This window comes from Tiliqua scincoides, chromosome 9, assembly GCF_035046505.1.
Source record: "Tiliqua scincoides isolate rTilSci1 chromosome 9, rTilSci1.hap2, whole genome shotgun sequence".
Taxonomy (NCBI): domain Eukaryota; kingdom Metazoa; phylum Chordata; class Lepidosauria; order Squamata; family Scincidae; genus Tiliqua; species Tiliqua scincoides.
In genome coordinates, this window is record NC_089829.1 from 20291471 (window position 1) to 20311119 (window position 19649).

Here is a 19649-nt window from a genome sequence, read left to right on the forward strand (position 1 = left end):
ACTAAAGGAGTGTGGGGATGAAGGCCATCCAGAGACCTGAACCACTGTGTCAGATGCACCTTAAATACATCTATTCATTTTGATATAAGTTCATGCTTCTAAGCCTGGCTCCAAAAGTGATTGTGTGCATCTTTTTCAGGCTCTGCTAGAAATAAGCAAGGTACCTGTTTACCGCATTTTTACTGGTGTGACTACCCATTAATGAGCCTTAACTAATGAGTTAAACAGCTATACGAACCCCTTAATGAAAACTATTACAGTGACATGGCTCAATATCTCCAGGCACCATCTGCTCACTTGAATTTCATGTAAGCAGTAAATTATGCATATCCTGCAAAATATGCAAGAAACCCCAAGTAACAGCACAGAAGCCATTTTACACTGCCATCCTTTTTAAACAGCAAAATAAGATACCAATTCTAATATTAGGCACTCGTGCAAAGACTTTTGAACACCTCCTGTTGAATGCATACATAGGCAAAGTCTCATAAGAACAATTATCCATGGATCTCTTTTGCACCTAATCCATCTGGATGCATAGGCCTAGAGGAGACCAAATGCCATTTAGGCTTTTCACATTCCAGAGCTGGGCTAGACTCCAACATAACATCAACAACAACAAGGTATTTATATACCACCTTTCTGGTCATCGGATTACTCCTCTGACTTTATTCAAGGCGGTTTACATAGGCAGGCGTTTCTAAATCCCTCAAGGGGATTTTTACAATCATAGAGGTTCTCTCTTTCAAGAACCAACAACATTTCAGAATGGATCTTCCTGGTTTGGTCTCACTTCTGTTCTCTAGTTCTCCCATGCAGGCTGACAAGCAGCTCCATCTCTCACATGGAGGGCAGCCAAGATGCTTCTTGCTCACACCAAGAGCAGGTGGAATCACTCAGTGATTGGAGTGACTGGATTAGAACATACTAATTTATATATGAAGAAAATATGTAACATTTGTACAGCACTTTCTATATGTACAAAGTCCTTCATTTTATTATCTTGCTGTAGTCATTACAACAATCTGTAAAACAATATGCACTGTCCTCATCTTGCACCAGGGAAAGGACGCTGAGGTTGGGAGAGAATGGTTTACCTAAGGCCATCTAGCAAGTTCATGGCAAAGGCAAAATTCAAGGCAAGGAAGTCCCAATACACAGCTCAGTTTCTTAGTCACTATGTCACATGGCTCTCAATCAGTGGCCATTCCATGTGGATACATCAGAAGAATGGCATGGCCTCTTCCCTGGCTTTGCTGAACCAACCCTTATTTTGCCTTCTCATCAGTGCAAGAGTCACATCTTCTGCAGTGACTGTTCAACTTGGCTCTGATGTAGCAGTATGAAAGTTTGCTAATGAAGCACCCTTATTTTCTTCTTCTCTCCCAATCCATTTCCTTTCATACCATGTCACCAATTGTAAGTTACTATTTTAAGCCATATCTACATTTTAAGCCATAGCTTCAAGCAGGAAAGTATCAAGGGGAATGTTTGTATAACAGTTTTCAACAAAAAATGGTTTTAAAGCAGTTTACACAGCAAAATAAATAACCCAGGCCAACACACATTTTGCTTCCTTAAACATTACACCAATTCCTGGGTATATTTGGGGTACCAATTCCAAAAATGGCATCCGTTTTGCCCTATCACGTCTAGTTTTGGAGACACAGCATAAGCTCTTCAGTGAACGGTTCAAGCAGCTTCCTCATGAGGAAGCCTACACCATGGCATTTTTGGAATTGGCACCCGAAATTCATATCAAACCACCATAAAGTTTGGGAAAAACTTTTCTGACCCTCAATTTTGTAGGTCTCTAATCAATCCCCCATTCCAAAAGGGCTTACAGTCTAAAAGGGTGAGGAAACACCAGCAACCAACCACTAGAAAAGAGTAATTCTGGAGTGAACTGTGACAGTTGCTCTCTCCATTAAACATGAGACAAGCACCACTTTAAAAGGTGCCTCTTTACCCAGTTAGCAGGTAGCATACAAATGTAGTAAATATATCCATCCAGGAATCAGTTTCTACTCATTAGGTTGAATCTGAAAGGGCTATCTAGACATCCTAGTTTTCCAGTAGCATGTACTCACAAGATAACTTTCAGCAAGGATAAAATGTTACATCAGAAATGGCTCTAGATGCAAGAAAAAACTTCAGGATGCATACAAATGCTCAGAAATACAAGAGAAGTATTTCCACAATGCAGGCCTATCACACTCCCCTATGAAAAAACCCCTTTGCTCTAGATTGGGGTGTCAATCTCATTTCATACTGGGTTGAATAGCATTCATGCTGAAGGCCAAAAGTGATGTCATAAAGCAGTAAGTGATGTCATTAAGCAGGTCATGACCAGAAATAAGCACTTTTAAAACTTAAGAACTCATTACTGTCAATGACAGAACAGAAAACATGCAAATCTTGATTATATTTTCAAGATATGGGCAAGCCCAATTATCATGCAGGGTGCCTTTTCAGCAGTGACACCTCACACAGCTCAGCAGCTGATGGTGGTAGTAATGGAGAGCCTGAGAGCCAAATAAAGAGCTTCTGGGGGCCGCATCTGGCTCCCAGGCCTTATGCTTGACACTCCTCTCTAGGCTCATGCAAATTTTGCAAACCAATTGCACTAGAACAGCACTTCCAAAGGAGAGTTTGCCATTTTTCTTGAAAGGCTGTCACCAGATGAAGTGGAATCCTTTCACTGGGAGGGGCGAGGCATTTTTCCCAGTATGAGAGCACAAAACCTAATAACAAGTCAGTCTATGCAGACAGCAGCTTCATGAAGGCATTACTCTTCCAAGAAACACAAATTCTTCAAATGAGACAGCAAATTACCACTTCACTGCACAAGCCAATCAAATTAATTTTTCAACATTTTCAAACCAAAGAAGTTCCCACATACCTACAACAGAAAGCTGGGTGGACAACACAGTGTATAAGAGATGGTGTGGAAGAATACCACAGTACAAATCTCGTCCCTGCAATAACTTAACAAGTGGTTTAGCATGCCACTCCTTCTCAGTCTCAGGAACAACAACATAACAACTTTTAAAATGAGCAAGATCAAGACTAAAACACATGAAGAGCTTTGCACAATAGAAAGTGCTTCACAAATGCTTTCCTAACAACCATAATCATAAGGAGGAGTCAAAATGCCAAACAGCAGAGAATATAATAGGATTTAGCATTTTGCGGAGGAGCTGTGGCAAGCCTCAGGTTCACACACACCTGTACCCTCTTCCTCCATGTACACAGGAGCCTGCAGTGTCAAATCTTGGATTACTAGTTAGTTAGAATAAACCACAATTTCCCAAGTTCAAATACAACATTATTCAAAACCAAAAGCTTCCAACCTCCCCAACCCCCATGTATAGACCAGGAGCACAAGCCTGAGATTCACTACCACTATTTCTCAATGCCATACCATGGTTTGGCATTACATTCTAATTGAGTCAAAGACCCACAAACACACAATCTACTAAAGTCAACTATCATGGCCACTGGAGAAAGCCCATTCAAAGCAGACATTTGCAACGTTTTACAGGTGGTCGGAAAGACTGCAGTCCAGTGATGAAACAACTGATGGATGCTGGAATTCTCTGCAAAAGATTGAGCACAAAGTGTATCTTGGTCAGGTTGAGAAAGGTCAGCTACAATCTTCAATCTTATTACAAAATTTACAATGTTTACAAAATTTACAAAGAGTATGTTTTGATTTACAAGTGCAGATACACTTGTGGATCCTGTGGATCTCAGAAATTCCAGTTTGAAAAAGCAGATCATGCAAAACTAAGCTCAACTTCAAGTCCAGCAGCTACAACTTTCAGGAGCATAAATTTTAGTGGCAACATCACAGTGAAGGGTGATTCATGATTTACAAAAGAGCAAAGTAAGCTGCAAACAGAGTTATGCTGACATTTTGACTCTGTATTCCTCATCACTGCACAAATACCATGGTGTGTTTATCCACACTGGCCCAACATATGATGGCATTTCTGTATCATGAACTTGGCCTAATTGTGCTAGCTGAAGGTTACCAGCTATAGGCTGACAGAATTTGTTACAAATTGTGGCACACACATAACAGGGTGTCTAATGCATAAACTTAAGTACTTCAGACTGAAGTGCTGATTTTTATAACAATTCCAGCTGAGCCACTGTACCATTTCCAATATGTAGGCTTACATGCTTCTTTTACCATGTCTCATTGCAACACTATTGCTTTCCTATTAGGATACAACTCTTCCCACTTTTAAACCTAAATACCACAGTAGAATATTTTAGCAACAGAAAAGATCAGTCATGCAGTAGATGAATCTCTAACAACCTAAAGCGAATGCATGCTCTCCTCAAGACTCGTGAAAACAGCAATAGTGTTGAGCAACTTGCTCCACCCGCAACTGGGAGATGTGTCTGTAATCTGTTGGGCGCTGCACCTACCCCTGCACTTTTCACACATCAACTCTTTGGATTCAGCAAGGTCATTAAAAGACAACCAGATGAACACTTAAGAATTCTCATAAACTTGCTTGTTGCAAATTGAACAAATGACAAACCATACCAACCTAGGTTCACGCAAGCATGAACCGCCTCAAAGAGATTCAGTTTTTCCTGGAGTCGTGGATGCGAGGATGTAATTTTATACATTTTACTTTCATCTTGCATCAGTTTAGTGTTCACTTAACAAAAAATGTAGTTTTCAGTATTTCAGCCTTGCACTTAGATGCTCAATCCATAAAAGTAACAACTCCTTCTGGATAGAACAGCACTGGACAAAAGAGCATGGCAGGCCCACTATTCAAGTTGCCCTGTCACACACAGGTACATGGTAGCGGCAAGGCTTTGGTGGACTGGTAAATCCAGGGCTTTTCTGAAAGGTCATACTACTCATTTAGAACAAAAAAGTGACTTTTCTATCAGAAGGTACTTGATAGCACCCAAGAGAAGAGTACAGCATGTGGCAAATCAGGGTCTTCAAACCCCAAACAAATTAGGATCACGTACATCCTAGGAAAAAAATTACCATCAGACTAGTGGATCAATGAAAATATTAGATGTTGCCAAAACAAGCCTCTTCCCTTCTTGCCATTATTACTGTACATGCAATGGTTATTGGCTGAGGGACCAGACATAGCTTTGTGGTGGAGCACATGGTTTGCAAGCAAAAGGTTCTACATTCACAGTCTAAGAAAAATCCATATCTGAAATCCTGGAGAGCAGTTGCCAATCAGGGCTAACAACACTGACCTAGATGGACCATTGGTCCATTCTGGACCAAGGCAGCTTCCTACAATCCTATCTGACAGCTCGTTTACACTAAAGATGGATAAGAGTGCCATTAGTGGCTAAAACATTGAACCTTTAGGGTAATACTCAATTCAACCAGATTTCAGAATGCTTAAGAGCGGCTTTGGAATTTGAAAAGGAAGAGCAAAAGGGAAGACCGGTTCACTGAGAATACAAGCAAGTGAGCTGGTTGAAACTTCTCTTGGTGAACATGCAGCAGTTACTTTCAGAAATCTCCATCATCCAAAAGGTTATTGTACACCACGACTACTGTAGTCCAGAATCACTCAGTGCAAATTGAAATGTGGCTCTTAAATATTCTGCAAGCAACAGAGATTTCCAGTTAATGCTAGAGAAATTCATTGCAAAACCATCTTTGGTCTAAAAACCTAAGTGGCCATCCTAGCTGAAGCAACAAAGAGGATAACATATCTGTGTCTGTTCATCATAAGTTTTAAACAACAGACACCTTTTCCTAGTGTAAACAAAACTGGAAATGTAAGGGGGAAATGAAATATATACAATTACTACAAGAACATTAAATGAGATCTACAACTTAACAAGCAATAGCACTGTAAAGAGAGTATTAGCCTTTTCTTCATTCTAAAGCAGATAAAATATGGAGTGGCATAGTGCTACTTTCCAAGGTTACAATCCTATGCACCAGAGGTTCCCAAACTGGGACACTGTGATGTCCCAGACAGTTAACCTCTGTTGCTGCCCCTTAAGGGGCAAATTGACAGTGATTGTAGTGAAGTGATTGCGACAACTGCCACTGGCAGGGACAAAAGTGTTTTCTACTGCTTACCTGGGCGTTGTAGAGACCAGGGAGCCCACGACCCCCTCTGAAAGCCCCTCCACTGCTGCAGACTGCAAAACGTTCTTAAAAGTTTAGAGAGTTTGGGAACCGCTGCTATGCACAGATTGCAGAAAGACCGGCCCACTGAATTTGGTGAGATTTACTTCCAAGTAAACATACACAGGATTGGGCTGCATGCTGCCCTGTTACTAAGGCAATGCAATTATGCATCTGCAAATGTTTTAACTGCCCCTCTTAGTTGCCACTTTATTTCTTCATCAGTGTTTATTCAGCACTACTAAAACAGCCAACAAGTGAAAAAGATAAAGGTCCCAGCAAAGCTTCCCCCTCTTCTTTGAGTTTTTCACACCACTGTGCACAATGGTAAGTTCAGCAGCGCATAAAGTGCTTGTAACTTTACCAGTGGCCAGCTCATACCAATTGCCTTTTTTCTTTATAACACACTAGAAAATGACTTAAAAGTTATTTCCCAGTGCATTCTAAAAGAAAAAATGGTAACCAGCAGGAACCAGCTGCTAGGATAGTTATCAGTACTTCAAGCACTGCTAAACCCACTACTTCCCACAAAGGCACAGTCAAAAAAGAAAAAGTTACTCTCTAGGACATCAGTTCCAGGTCACCAATGTTTGCCAGGCAAGTGCTTAATGTGTGCTCTGGCTGCACATGTGCTTTAGGCTGCTGACAGATAAAAATAAATTAAACGTAAAACGCACTACACTAAGTCCCCCAGATGCATACTAGTTCCATTCAAAAGGCTTGTCCAGAAGTTGGAGTGCACATAGGTCAAAACAGGCAGCTCTAGCCAGTCCAACACTATCACGCCTGTGCAAAAACACCACAATGGATGGACTGTGTCTGCACAAAAACATAAATGCAGCCGTCCGTAACTCAGGGACCCAGTATATTTCATTTATGAAGCCTATAAACATTATGAAGAAACTTCATGTGCCTATGGAAAATTCTCAGGTCAAATATTTGTACAATTCTGAACATCATTATAGTACCTTTTTCAGTATACCAGTGGTGGTTCTGGCACTTTTCCCGCTAGGGACTGCTTCCTCCATTTGTCGCCCCAACACAGAAATAATGTGGTGATGACATAATCACCACAATGACTTCCGTGCTGCCTTCTCCCTCTGAGAAAGGCTCCTATAGAGCCTTTCACATCACTTCTAAGCAGTGCAAAAGACTCCAATGGAGCTAGAAGTGATGTGCACTTCCTCCAAAATCGGAGGCAGTGAGCACAGCCAGCTACCTGGCCATTCTGAGGGCCACCCTCTTCTCCTCCACTTTCTTTAAAGGAAAGAAGAGGAGGGTGACCCTCAAATGCAGTTGGGAACAGCACTGACAATGGCTGGAGGAGCACAATCACTGTTGGCATAGTTTCAGAGTCATGGTGCTGCTCCCCCTCCAAGCCTGGCACCTGGGGTATTTGCCCCCATTGGCACTCCCTGGTACACCACTACAGTATACCTTTACAATAACCCAGTAAGACAAGTAACTAATACAGGTATCCGCCCATATCTGCAAATCCAGTATCCATAGGTACCCACGGGTCGGGGGGGGGAATCACGCAGACAACCAGCCTGCACGCTAGACAGAGACTAACAGAATGTAAACAAGAAGCAGGAACTGTCCTGCTCCCTGTTAACATTCAGTTAAGACTCTTCTCTGTAGCATGCAGGGTGATTGCCTACATGTTCAGTTCTTCGGTTAAGCAAGAATGTTAAGAAGCACCTGCGCTGCAAGCACTAGAACAGAAAAACAAAGGCACTGTAATGGGCAGGTCATAGGGCGCATGGGGGCACTATTTAAATGGAGTTCGCATATCCGTGGTTTCCATATCTGTGGGCAGAACCCCTGCAGATATGGGGGGCACACCTGTAATCCTCTATCATATTTGAGGAACTGATGCTGAGAGACAGCGTGAACATCCCTAAAATACAGTGTTTCTCAAACCATGGGTCGTGAGCCAAATTCAGGTGGGTCCTCGTTCATTTCAATATTTTATTTTTAATATATTAAACTTGATGCTACCATGGTATGTGACTGCATTTCAGGAAATGTTACAGATCTGAACTTTTAACAAACTACTATGTACATTCTTTTAACAATGACAGTAAATGGAACTTACTCCTACGTAAGCATGGGTAAGATTGCAGCCGAGGATTGTTAAAATTTTTCCTACTTGATGATGTCACTTCCAGTTGTGACATCACTTCTGGTGGGTCCTGACAGTTTCTCATTCTAACAAGTGGGTCCCCGTGCTAAATGTGTGAGAACCACTGCTATAATATAATTAACAAGTCACAATATCAGTAAGCAGTAAGTTTAGCTATTTAGCCACTAAGCCTTAGCAGACTTTTTAATAGCATACCATATATAAGAGATGTCAGACACAAGTATGCACCCTGGCATTGCATGCTCCACCTAATTAAGATGGCAGCATTCTCTGGGAACTCTAAGCTAACAGGGTTTAATCACTGGTTTATACAGCTCATTGTCCAATAATGTTATTTCTTACATACAGCATATTCATAAAAGCTAACCGCAAACTGAATGGCTTATCAATTTATAAGTAAAAATGTGGCAACCTACAAACAAGATAGTGGATCCTATAGACTCAAGAGATTTACTAGTTTGTAAATTAAAAGAGAAAAAAACCTAAAACAGCCTGGTGAACATGCTCAGTAGCCTCCATGCATCATGGATTGCTGAGGTAGTAGCAGGAAACAACCAACAGCAGAATAAATAGAAAGGCAGGAGGAGGGGACTGTCCTGTTTCCGTCATTAGACTATAGAAAAGATGCAAATTTTATTGCAGACCCCTCTTGTTAAGTACTTATTGGTAGAGGTGTTTGAAAACTGTTTTTATTTTACTCAGAAGTCAGTCTACTGTGAAAACTTAGACTGTAAACCTATCATACTAACCAGAAACAACACCTCTACTTATTAACAAGTGATTGAAAAGACTGAAGTGACAACCAAGGTGTTAACATATTTACTTTTAAATGTACTTTACAGATTATGAAGCAATACTTCATAAGTTATCTTCATGCTTCCAATGTGTTTTCCTTTTCCTTATCAAGCCTTGAGATAAACACAATACTTGTCCTCACATTTTTCCAGCCCTTATCTCAATCTTACTGCCTCTAGGCTAGCAGCTAAAACCACCTGAAAACAGCATTGTAGAACAACTGCCCACCAGAGCACTGCCCTGTTATTTTCTCTCCTACAGCTCTTTTTCAGGGGACAGAATAATATCTATAGAGCACCTTCTGAAACCACTTGGGATGAGAACAGCAGGTAAAAACCTACAGCACAGCTGAGGGTAAGGTGGTGTCCAGCAAGGGCAGAGAAAAAACACAAAAGCTTTCAACTAGAACAAATCTGCCAGCTTCCAGAGTTACCAAATCTTAAGAAACAATTTCAAGTTTAGGCACTTTCAGATACAAACAGGATGGATAAGTTAAACTGACAAGGTCAAATTTAGCACATAAGAATGCTACCAAAAGAGTTGGAAACCTGTTTCCCATATTCTGGTGCAAGTACAACTGTATCACACTTAAACTAAAACTACCATAAATCTTACAGTACAAGTTCAGTCAAAAATGTTTTTCTTCTCCATCCCCTCACAAGATATTGGGAGGGAGTTTATGCCTGACCTTTTTAGGATACCTGTTATCTCAAGAACCCAAGTTAAGTAAAGGAATTTAGAAAGCAGGAGAATACAAAAATATATCTCTGTGCTGGGAAGAGATCCCATGCTGGCCCGTGCAACTAACAGTACACCACATGCATTAAATGCAGCCAACTACACAGTTAAGTGAAATTTAAAGCTATACTTCAGCAGATCATTTGCTCCATGTTTTTCATGACCTTTGTTCATGCTGAAAATAAATATTTTGACTTTATTCAATACATACTTACTAGAGCCAGTAGCTGAAACAGCCCTTCAAGCAATGAGATAAGGAGACAAGGAACCACCTGGAGAACATTTAGGGCATGTGTTGTCCTAGCAAAATCATAGCAGCTGCAGAGATATCCCCATAGGTCAGGGTCCCATTGAGACAGAGAACCAGGTCATTGTTATGTAAACCATTTTAAGAACTGTTTATTTTAAAGCAGTATAGAAATATAAAAATAAATTCCTACATTTCTATCAAGCTAGTTTTCACCAATCATGAAGCTGGATACAGGTTCTGGCAGCAACCAATTACTGTAACTTATAATAGCGTTCACAAAGATCCATACATGGCCACCAACTCTGTTCACCACTATGGAAAAACATCAATGGTTTTTTCTACATACATGTCTAGCCCAACTGCACACACAAGTTTATATTAATAATTTGCGGCACAGAGTTCTTTTTTTCTTAATTTCACCTCTCTTAATTTACAAGGACATATTGATCAGCACAGTAGTCTATTGCCAAGCCTGAATTATAAGCTCTCTACTTTTGTTGAGCTGCAACTAACAAAGGGAGACCTACTTCAGAGAAGACACTTCACAACTGACCCAGTGTTATCTTTTATCAGAAAAGATATCAAAATGGGAACAATACCATACATTTGTTAGGCCCACACCCTTCAAACAGAACATCTTTTCCAACCTTCACTGTTTAGCAACTAAGACATTTCAAAGTCCTCCTGCAAGAAATTCAAAGTGTACATTTGGCAATAACACCAAGTTAGTCAGAAGCACATAACAGGTCTTGCTTTAAACTAGGGCTGTTTGAACTCTAGCCTGGGGGCTGGATCCAGGGTTTGGACAAACCTGTCCACCTGGTGAGCAGACCTTACCGTTCCACCCAGGCACTGTATGTAGTCCTCCTGGATCAGGGGACACTTTGGGCAGTCGCTTAGAATATTTATATTTAACTTTTCTTTCAACAACAAATTGTTCACAAAGCAGTCTACATGATTAATAAACAGTTTCCTATGCTCACAATCTAAAAAAGAAGCAAGAAATGCCAACAACAGACACTGGAAAAGCCATCACGCTAGGGAAAAGAATAGTTGCTCACCCTCTGCCAAATGCAAGATGACACTACTTTAAAGAGCAACTGGCAGCTTCATACTGTGTATTCATTCCCCCCTTTATTTGAGGGGATGGACCTATAAGCTGACCTATTATGCTTGCTCTGCATAAGGAGGTCCCTGATTCAATCCAGGTAGGTTTAGGAAAGACTTCTTTCTTTTGCCTCAAACACTGGAGAGCCACTGCTGCTGCCAATCAGACAACTCAGGACCAAGACAGTCTGCAGAAGGTAGCTTCCTTTATGTTCTGGCAGAGCAAGTCCATGCATGTCTAGTGGAAAGCCAGAGCCCAAGCCTATGCATGTCTACTCAGAAGTGAGTCCCATTACAATCTATGGGTTTACTTCCAGGAAACTGTGGCTAGGATTGCATCCTCACAGCCCAATCATGACTACCCAGGTGCAAGTCCTGTTATAGTCAATGGAGCTTACTCCCATGAAAGTGTGGACAAGATTGCAGACTTCCAGCCTAATCCTACGTATACAGACACACAAGTCCCATTATAGTCCATGGAGTTTACTACCAGGAAATTGTGGACAGGACTGCAGCCTAATCCTATGCATGTCTACTCAGATGCAAGTCCCATTACAGTCTGTGGAGCTTACTCCCAGGAAACTATACACAGGAGTGCAGTCTAATCCTGTGTGTGTCAACTCAGATGCAAGTTCCATTACAGTTATGGGCTTACTCCGAGGAAACTGTGGATAGGACTGCAGCCTCGCAGTTCAATCCTATGCATGCCTACTCAGATAATAGTATAGTCTATGAGGCTTACTCCCAGGAAAGTGTGGACAGGCCTGTAGCCTTAGAGCCCAGCCCTAGGCATGTCTACTCAGAAGTAAGCCCCACTGTAGTCTATGGGACTCACTCCCAGGAAAGTGTGGACAGAACTGTAGCCTTAGAGCCCAGTCCTAGGCGTGTCTACTCAGAAGTAAGCCCCACTGTAGTCTATGGGGCTTACTCCCAGGAAAGTGTGGACAGGACGATAGCCTCAGTCGCACTGTATTGAATGGGGCTTGCAGTCTGAGTCCCAACGAGAGTCCACCCCCCAGGCCGCCTTTGGGTGGTGGTGGTGGTGGTGCTGCTGCCGCCGCCGCCCCCCCCCCGGAACGACCCCCAGACAAGGCGCGCGGGGGCCGGGCCCCCTCCCGCCTCACCTCGCGCACGTCCTGCAGACACTCGAGGACGGCCAGGTTGTTGGCCCAGCTGTGCTTGGGGCAGACGCGGGTGACGTCTTCGCGGCAGGAGGGCTCGTCGGCCAGCTTCCAGGTGCCGCCGCCGCCGCCCGCCGAGGGGCCGCCCCCGCGGGAGCCCCGCGCGACGCCGGCGCCTCCCGCCGGGGCCACCCCGAGTAACCCGGGTTGAGGAGGTTGCTGCGGGCCCGGCGGCGGCTGCTGCTGCTGCTGCTGCTGCGCCTGCCCCGCCGCCGCCGCCACTGGAAACACGACGCCGGCCGCGGCAGCCCCTCCTTGCTCCGCTCGGGCCGACCCGAGAGCCCCCAGCAGCTGCAGGAGAAAGAGCGGAGGAAGAAGGCCCGGCCCGCGGCGGCTCCGGGCCCGGACACGTCCGCACGGCGCCATCTTGGATACGACTCCTCTCCTCTCCTCTCCTCAGTTCGGCCCGGCCAGGCCTCGTCGCCCTAGGCCCCGCCCACAACGGCCGGCACACGCGCCCTCTCCCGCAGCCACGCCCCCTTCTCTCGGCGCGTGCGCAGGCGCGGCATGCAAAGCAGGCAGGTGACGTCACCACCTGCTCGCGAAGGCAGCGGTAGGCGGTTGGCGCGCCTCCTAACGGCTGGTACCTCTCCGTCGCCTAGCAACGGCTGTCTGCCTCTCAGCGGGCATCACAGTGACCAGATACAAAGGGGGGGGGGAGGAGACAAGACTGCCTGTTCCTCTAATCGCTGCACAGGAGGGGGAAGCGTGGCAGGTGCAGCTGTACAGGGAGGGCCTCAAGAGCTGCACCTGCCGCAACTGAGACACGCAGCAGTATGCAGGGATGCGCTTTTCCCTCACACAACACTCAGGTGGAGTCTGTGGAACTCCTTGCCACAGGATATACAGGATATACAGGCAGACAGGCCCGTAGCCAGGATTCTAGAGGTGGGGGGGACTATTTTTTCAAGGGGGGCAATGATGTCAGGTATCCATACTGGTGGGCAAAATGAAAGGATAAGTCTGGAGAAACATCAAATACCCGAAACTTCCCCAAATTTCATGAAGAGAAAATAATTTGGTTTTTTTTTTAAAGATTCATTCATTAGCTGTAAAGCAATGTAACAATAATTTGCATAGAATAAATGCATCTCTGCATGCAATGTAAAATGTATTGCCTACATAGAAATGACATACAACATATCCTTTCATTTACACACCAGTGCAATACACAGACTTGCAACCCTGCAAAAGTAAAACTTATCACTGTGATGCAGGTCGTATTTACCAGTACTTGTATTGAAAGTTCCTATTTTACACCTATTTAACACCTATATAACGCCCATCTAGCACCTATTGAACAACTATATAGCACCTATACAATGCCTATCTGTCTAGTTGGCAACCTTCAGTCTCGAAAGACTATGGTATCGCGCTGTGAAAGGTGGTTCTGGAACAGCGTCTAGTGTGGCTGAAAAGGCCAATTCGGAAGTGACAATCCCTTCCACACTGGGAGCAAGTGCAGTCTATCCCTGGCTAGCGCCTATGCAACACCTAGTGCCTATATAGCACCTATGTAATGCCTATCTAGCGCCTATATAGCACCTATGTGATGCCTACCTAGCACCTAACACCTATATGATGCCTATCTAGCACCTAACACCTATATAGCACTTATATAATGCCTATCTAGCACCTATGCAACACCTATATAGCACCTGTCTAACACCTATGACACCTATCTAACACCTATACAGCGCCTATCTAACGCCTATATAGCGTCTATTTAACACCTATGTAGTGCCTCTCTAGCGCCTATCTAACACCTATCTAGCACCTATATAATGCCTATCTAGTGCCTATCTAGCAACTATATAACATTTGTCCATGACACATTGCTGATGCATTGATACATATTAAAATAAAACTTATTTACTTTACATAAAAGCAAGAGGAAAGATAAGCTAGTCAAATACAGTAACGTCATTGGAACACTAGTTTTTTTACAATATTCATTACTTTTAAAAAGCAAAGTACAGAAGATTTGCATTTATTGAATCTACCTGGTTGAGCTGAATTCTCCAAGCTTTCTGAGTTGAATCTCCTTAGAACCAGGGTTGGATCCAGTGTCTGTATTTGGGAGGGGGCCATGAGCACTACCTTCAGAGCCCAGGTCAACCAGGAAGGTAGACCAGCTAGGTAGACCTGGGCTTCCGCTTGAGCTGATCGCCTCTGTGGCCACTTGCTGGGTGCTCCCGCATGGACTTGGAGCCCAGGTTTACCTGCTGTGTAGACCTGCAGGTAAACAGGCTCCTGATTGAGCTTAAAGCCACTGTGGCTGTTTGCTGGATGGGTAGACCTGGGCTCCCATTCCAGCCAATCTCTTCGACACTCACCCAGTGGGTGTTCCCCTGACACCTGATTTTGCTCTCCATCCTGGCGGGTGCCCTTCCTTGCTGGCAGGACTGTTGGGGGGGTATGCAACCATAGCCTGCCCTGGATCCGCCTCTGCTTAGAACCTTTCCCACACTTAAGTTCTTGGTTCTCTTTAGCTCAAATGTTTAGCTCCAGGTTTTCTCCCACCAGAAAAAAGGTCTCCCCAGCCCCCAAGCAGCAGCCATTAATTTTAAAAGTATATCTGAAAGGCAAGAACTTGCCCCCATGATTTCTCCAAACAGAAACATTTCTCCCTACCCCCCCCCCCACAGCAGTACCATTATCGCAATTAGCATGTTCCACAGTAGAAGAAATAGCACCCTCCCTTCCCCCAGCCAGTACAAGTAGAAATCTCTCCCAACCTTCTTGTAGCTGCTCTTGACCAGCCCCGCTCTGGATGGGGGCAGGGTGACCAGAGATCATAACTTCCAAGGAACCCCCCTCGTACCCTGTTCTACTCACTCTACACACATGCACTCTCTCTTTCCTCTCCAATTACTGCCAGAAGCACTGAGCCGCCTTCCTCCTGTGCACAAAAAAATGTTGCCAAAAGGGCTTCAAATCACCCCCAACTGACGCCAGATTAGATAAAGAGGACGGGTTTGGGGAAAATTCTGGGGGGCAAAGCCCCCCCGGCCCACCCCTAGCTATGGCCCTGCAGATAGAGAGGATAAGGGGATGCTCTTTTCCCTCTCATACAATACCAGAACCAGGGGACAGCCACTCAAAGGGAGTGTCTGTGGAACTCCTTGCCAGAGGATAATGTGACAGATAGTGTGGGTGGGGGGGTGTTCTTCTCCCTGTCTCACAATACCAGGACCATGGGATAGCCACTTCAATGGTGACAGATAGTGTGGAGGGGGGTGTTCTTTTCCCTGTCACACAACACCAGGACCACAGAACAGCCACTCAAATGGAGTGTCTGTGGAACTCCTTGCCACAGGATATGGTGACAAGTAGTGTGGATAGAGGGTGTTCATTTCCCTCACACAGCACCAGAACCAGCCACTGAAATTGAGTTTCCGTGGAGCTCCTTGCCACAGTATATGGTGACAGAGTAGATGGGGGATGTTCTTTTCCCTCTTACACCACACCAGAACCAGGGGACAGCCATGCAAATTGAGTGTTGGGAGAGTCAGAATAGATAGAAGAAAACATTTCTTTCTTTACCTGGCATGCAATTAGTCTATGGAACTCATTGCCACACGATATGGTGATTGTATCCGGCCTAGATGCCTCAAAAAATGGATTGCACAGATTTCTGGAGGAAAATACCATCACAGGTTACCAGCCATGATTGGTATGTGCTGATTTTAACCTCCTGATTTTAGAATAGGCTACCTTAGAATGTCAGGTGCAAGGGAGTGGCAAAAGGTTGCAGGTCTCTGGTTGTCTTGTGTGCTCCCTGAGGCAACTGGTGGGCCACTGTGAGAGATACAGGAAGCTGGACTAGATAGGCCTTTGGCCTGATCCAGCAGGGCTTTTCTTATGTTCTTAATTCCTTCTTTTATATACTCTTTTCCCCTTTGTATCTGGTAACCCTATGTATAAATATTCTTAACAACATTCTAGATGTAAATGACCAGATACAAAGGGGGGAACAGACTGCCTCTGTGTTTAACCATTGTATAGAAGTGGGAATGTTGGCAGGTACAGTTCAACATGGAAGGGTTTAAGAAGCTACACCTGCGGACATTCCCTTTTCTATACAACTCTTAAAGGTAGAGGCACTCTGTCTGTTCCCCTTTGTATCTGGTAACCCTAATTATATGGGACAGTTGCAGCTGCATCATGAGGGCCTGAACAGCAACAGGGGCTTCTAATCTCACGACAGAGTTGATTGACATACAGTGCTGTTCCAGTGTGTCGACTCTCACTGTGTTCAATAGAGCTTCCTCCCTGCAAGCTTAGCATGGCTGTGAGATTGTCATCATCACTTATGTATTGTCATGGTGCTGATCTTGTAGAATTTTGAGCTTCTTCACAAAAGCAAGCTTGTTGTTGTTTCATACCCTCTTGCTAATTCACCCACCTGTTCTCATTTCTGCACCTCTATCTGTCTGTGTGCATATTGCTTCATGGATGAAATGGGGATGCAGCCCAGGAAAGCAGGTGCTGACATAAATTTATTAGACATGGAGATACCACAGGGCTCTTCATTGTTTTCTCTACTACAGATAACTTGGTTCCCCTCTGGAAATGGCAACTCTAGTTTATGCTGAGATAAATGTGTCAGTTCTAAGATACTACAAGACTCTCTGGACTGGCTTTGATGATACTTTACCCATCTGACACAGTAAAAGCAGGAGGGGGGGCAAAATCCCTGGGGCCTGGGCCATGACAAACTATGCAGTACAAAACAAATTTATTACAAAATAAATTTGAGTTGCATTTCCACTATAGCTTTAATTCACTTCCAATGCACTTCTATTCCCCCGATGCATGGGGGGGGGGGGCTGTAGTTTGTTAAGCAATCTGAGAGCTGTTAGGGCTACAAACTACAGTTTCCAAGAATGCCTATAATGAACTTTCATTATAGACGTTCTTGGTTATACCACCGTAGATCTATAATGAACTTTCATTATAGACATTCTTGGTTATACCACCGTAGATCTTCCATCTCCTCAGCCCTGTTATCTCAGAATGCGATTGCTCGGTTTTATTTTCATAACGGTAACCAGTATATTCCTGCTGCCATTCATGCTCTCCAAATACAAGTTTATCCTAAATTATTATATGGAGTAGCTGTCTGGATTGAAGAAGCTAATCAGGAGATGAACTTTCATTATAGTTCATTATAATGAACTTTCATTATAGACATTCTTGGTTATACCACCGTAGATCTATAATGAACTTTCATTATAGGCATTCTTGGTTATACCACCGTAGATCTGCCATCTCCTCAGCCCTGTTATCTCAGAATGTGATTGCTCGGTTTTATTTTCATAAAGGTAACCAGTATATTCATGCTGCCATTCATGCTCTCCAAATACAAGTTTATCCTAAATTATTATATGGAGTAGCTGTCTGGATTGAAGCAGCTAATCAGGAGATAGATAAGGCAGCAGCTAAATTTCTGAGAAGAATTCTTGGAGTGCCAAACTTAATTAGGTTGTCCACTATGATTTTGGAACTGGGCATTAATCTTCCCACTACTGTAGCTTGGACTTCCACTTTTAAGTTTTGGCTTAGACTCCATCTTAATATTCACCCGAATTCCATTCTCTTAGATTTATTGAAAGATCCTTTTTCATCCAATTGGTCTAAACTTATCCTTGCCAAATTATCTTCCTTAGATCTTTCTCCTGAACTTTTAGCTGATATGGACCTTCAAAAAGCGCATCATCTCATTAAACTCAAACTCTGGGAGCAAGAATACATAACATTACTGTCTAATTTAAATCCGACCTGTTCATCCCTTTTCTTTGGCTTGTCCCCCTCCCTTGGCCGCCCTGCGAATTATTTTGTCCAATTCACTAATCCCAGCAAAAGAAGGGCTTTCATGTTAGCAAGATTGAACATATTTCCACCTGCAGTACACCAAGGGAGATTTTCTAAAATCCCTCGTTCAAATAGATCATGTCTGTTTTGTTCAGTTGAACCAGATACTTTGGATCATATTCTTCTTCAGTGTACTGCCCATCATAATCTCAGGTCCCACCTACTTGGCCCTTTTCTTTCTTCTCTTCCTGTTTCCCTTGTTGATCCTTTCCCAATCCTTCTTAGTGATTATTCCCTTTCCATCACCATTTTGGTGGCAGAATTTTGGCGGCAGTTTCTATGGCAAAGGCCAGAAGCTAATAACTGATAAAATTGTATCTCTTTGCCTTGTTATATTTATTATTATCGATGGATTTTTATATGCCAATAAAGGTTTACCAAAGCAAGCAACTACAGTTTCCAGAAGGCATTGGGGGAATAGAAGTGGATTAAAGCTGTGGAAATGCAGCTGAAGTCTTCTCCATAAGCACCAACAAGTAGTAATACAATTCAAACCTGGGAAACTGAAACATACCAGAACAACTCTCCTCAGTCCTCTAACAATAGCCAGCTCCACCCCTTCTTCCAGCTTAGGGCCCAATCCTATCCAATTTTCCAGTGCCGGTGTAGCCATGCCAATAGGGTATACGCTGCATCCTGTGGTGGGGAGGCAGTCACAGAGGCCTCCTCAAGGAATGGGAACATTTATTCCCTTATCTCCGGGCTCCATTGCAGCAGCACTGGTGCTGGAAAGTTGGATAGGATTGGGCCCTTAGTGTGTGTCTAGAACACATGGCCTTGGATCAAGTCTACATGTGTTTTGGCATGGTTTGAAGGTGACATTAACAGCATGGAATACAAATACAAGTCTGGAGCACAGAAGAGAAAAGCAAAAAATATGAAAAATTAAAAAAGCTTAGGCAAGTTTATTTCATCTTGGCTTTGTTTCAAAATCATCACCTAGTAATGAGAGAGGTAGTGAAAACCGGTCCTTGGATGCCCGTGCGTTATCAGAAGAAGAAGCAAATGAGAAGAAAAGCAAAAGAAGAAAAATGACTTTGCTGAGGTAGAAGAAAAGAAACGCAGTAGCACTACTCAAAGTAATCAAATTATCCCATTCTGATAATCGCATTTCGTTTCAAGGCCCTTCCAGTGCTGATGCAGCTATGATAATGGGGCAGGTGTTGCATCCAGCAGTGGGGGGGGGGGGCAGTCATGGAGGCCTCATCAAGGTAAGGGAATGTTTGTTCCCTTATCTCAGGCTGCATTACAGCTGCATCAGTGCTGAAAAGATGGATAGGACTGAGCCCTCAATCTTGCTCATGTTAAGTTAAAATTTTAATTAAAACCTGGTTTAATAAAAAATGTGGTAACATGTGGTATATAGGAAAATTTAGGAAGGGGGGCCAATCAGGCATCTTGTCCCATGCCCAA

The 19649-nt window shown here is 43.6% G+C and overlaps 1 protein-coding gene across 1 annotated transcript in view; it reads right to left on the minus strand.

Moving 5' to 3' along the window:
• GLG1 (golgi glycoprotein 1) overlaps positions 1-12779 on the minus strand; it is a 71777-nt gene extending 58998 nt beyond the window's left edge. The window contains exon 1 of the mRNA XM_066636933.1: positions 12303-12779. Within this exon, the coding sequence (XP_066493030.1) occupies positions 12303-12725 (423 nt within the window). The 5' untranslated portion in view covers positions 12726-12779. The remainder of the gene's footprint in view (positions 1-12302) is intronic.
• Positions 12780-19649: the final 6870 nt, after the last annotated feature.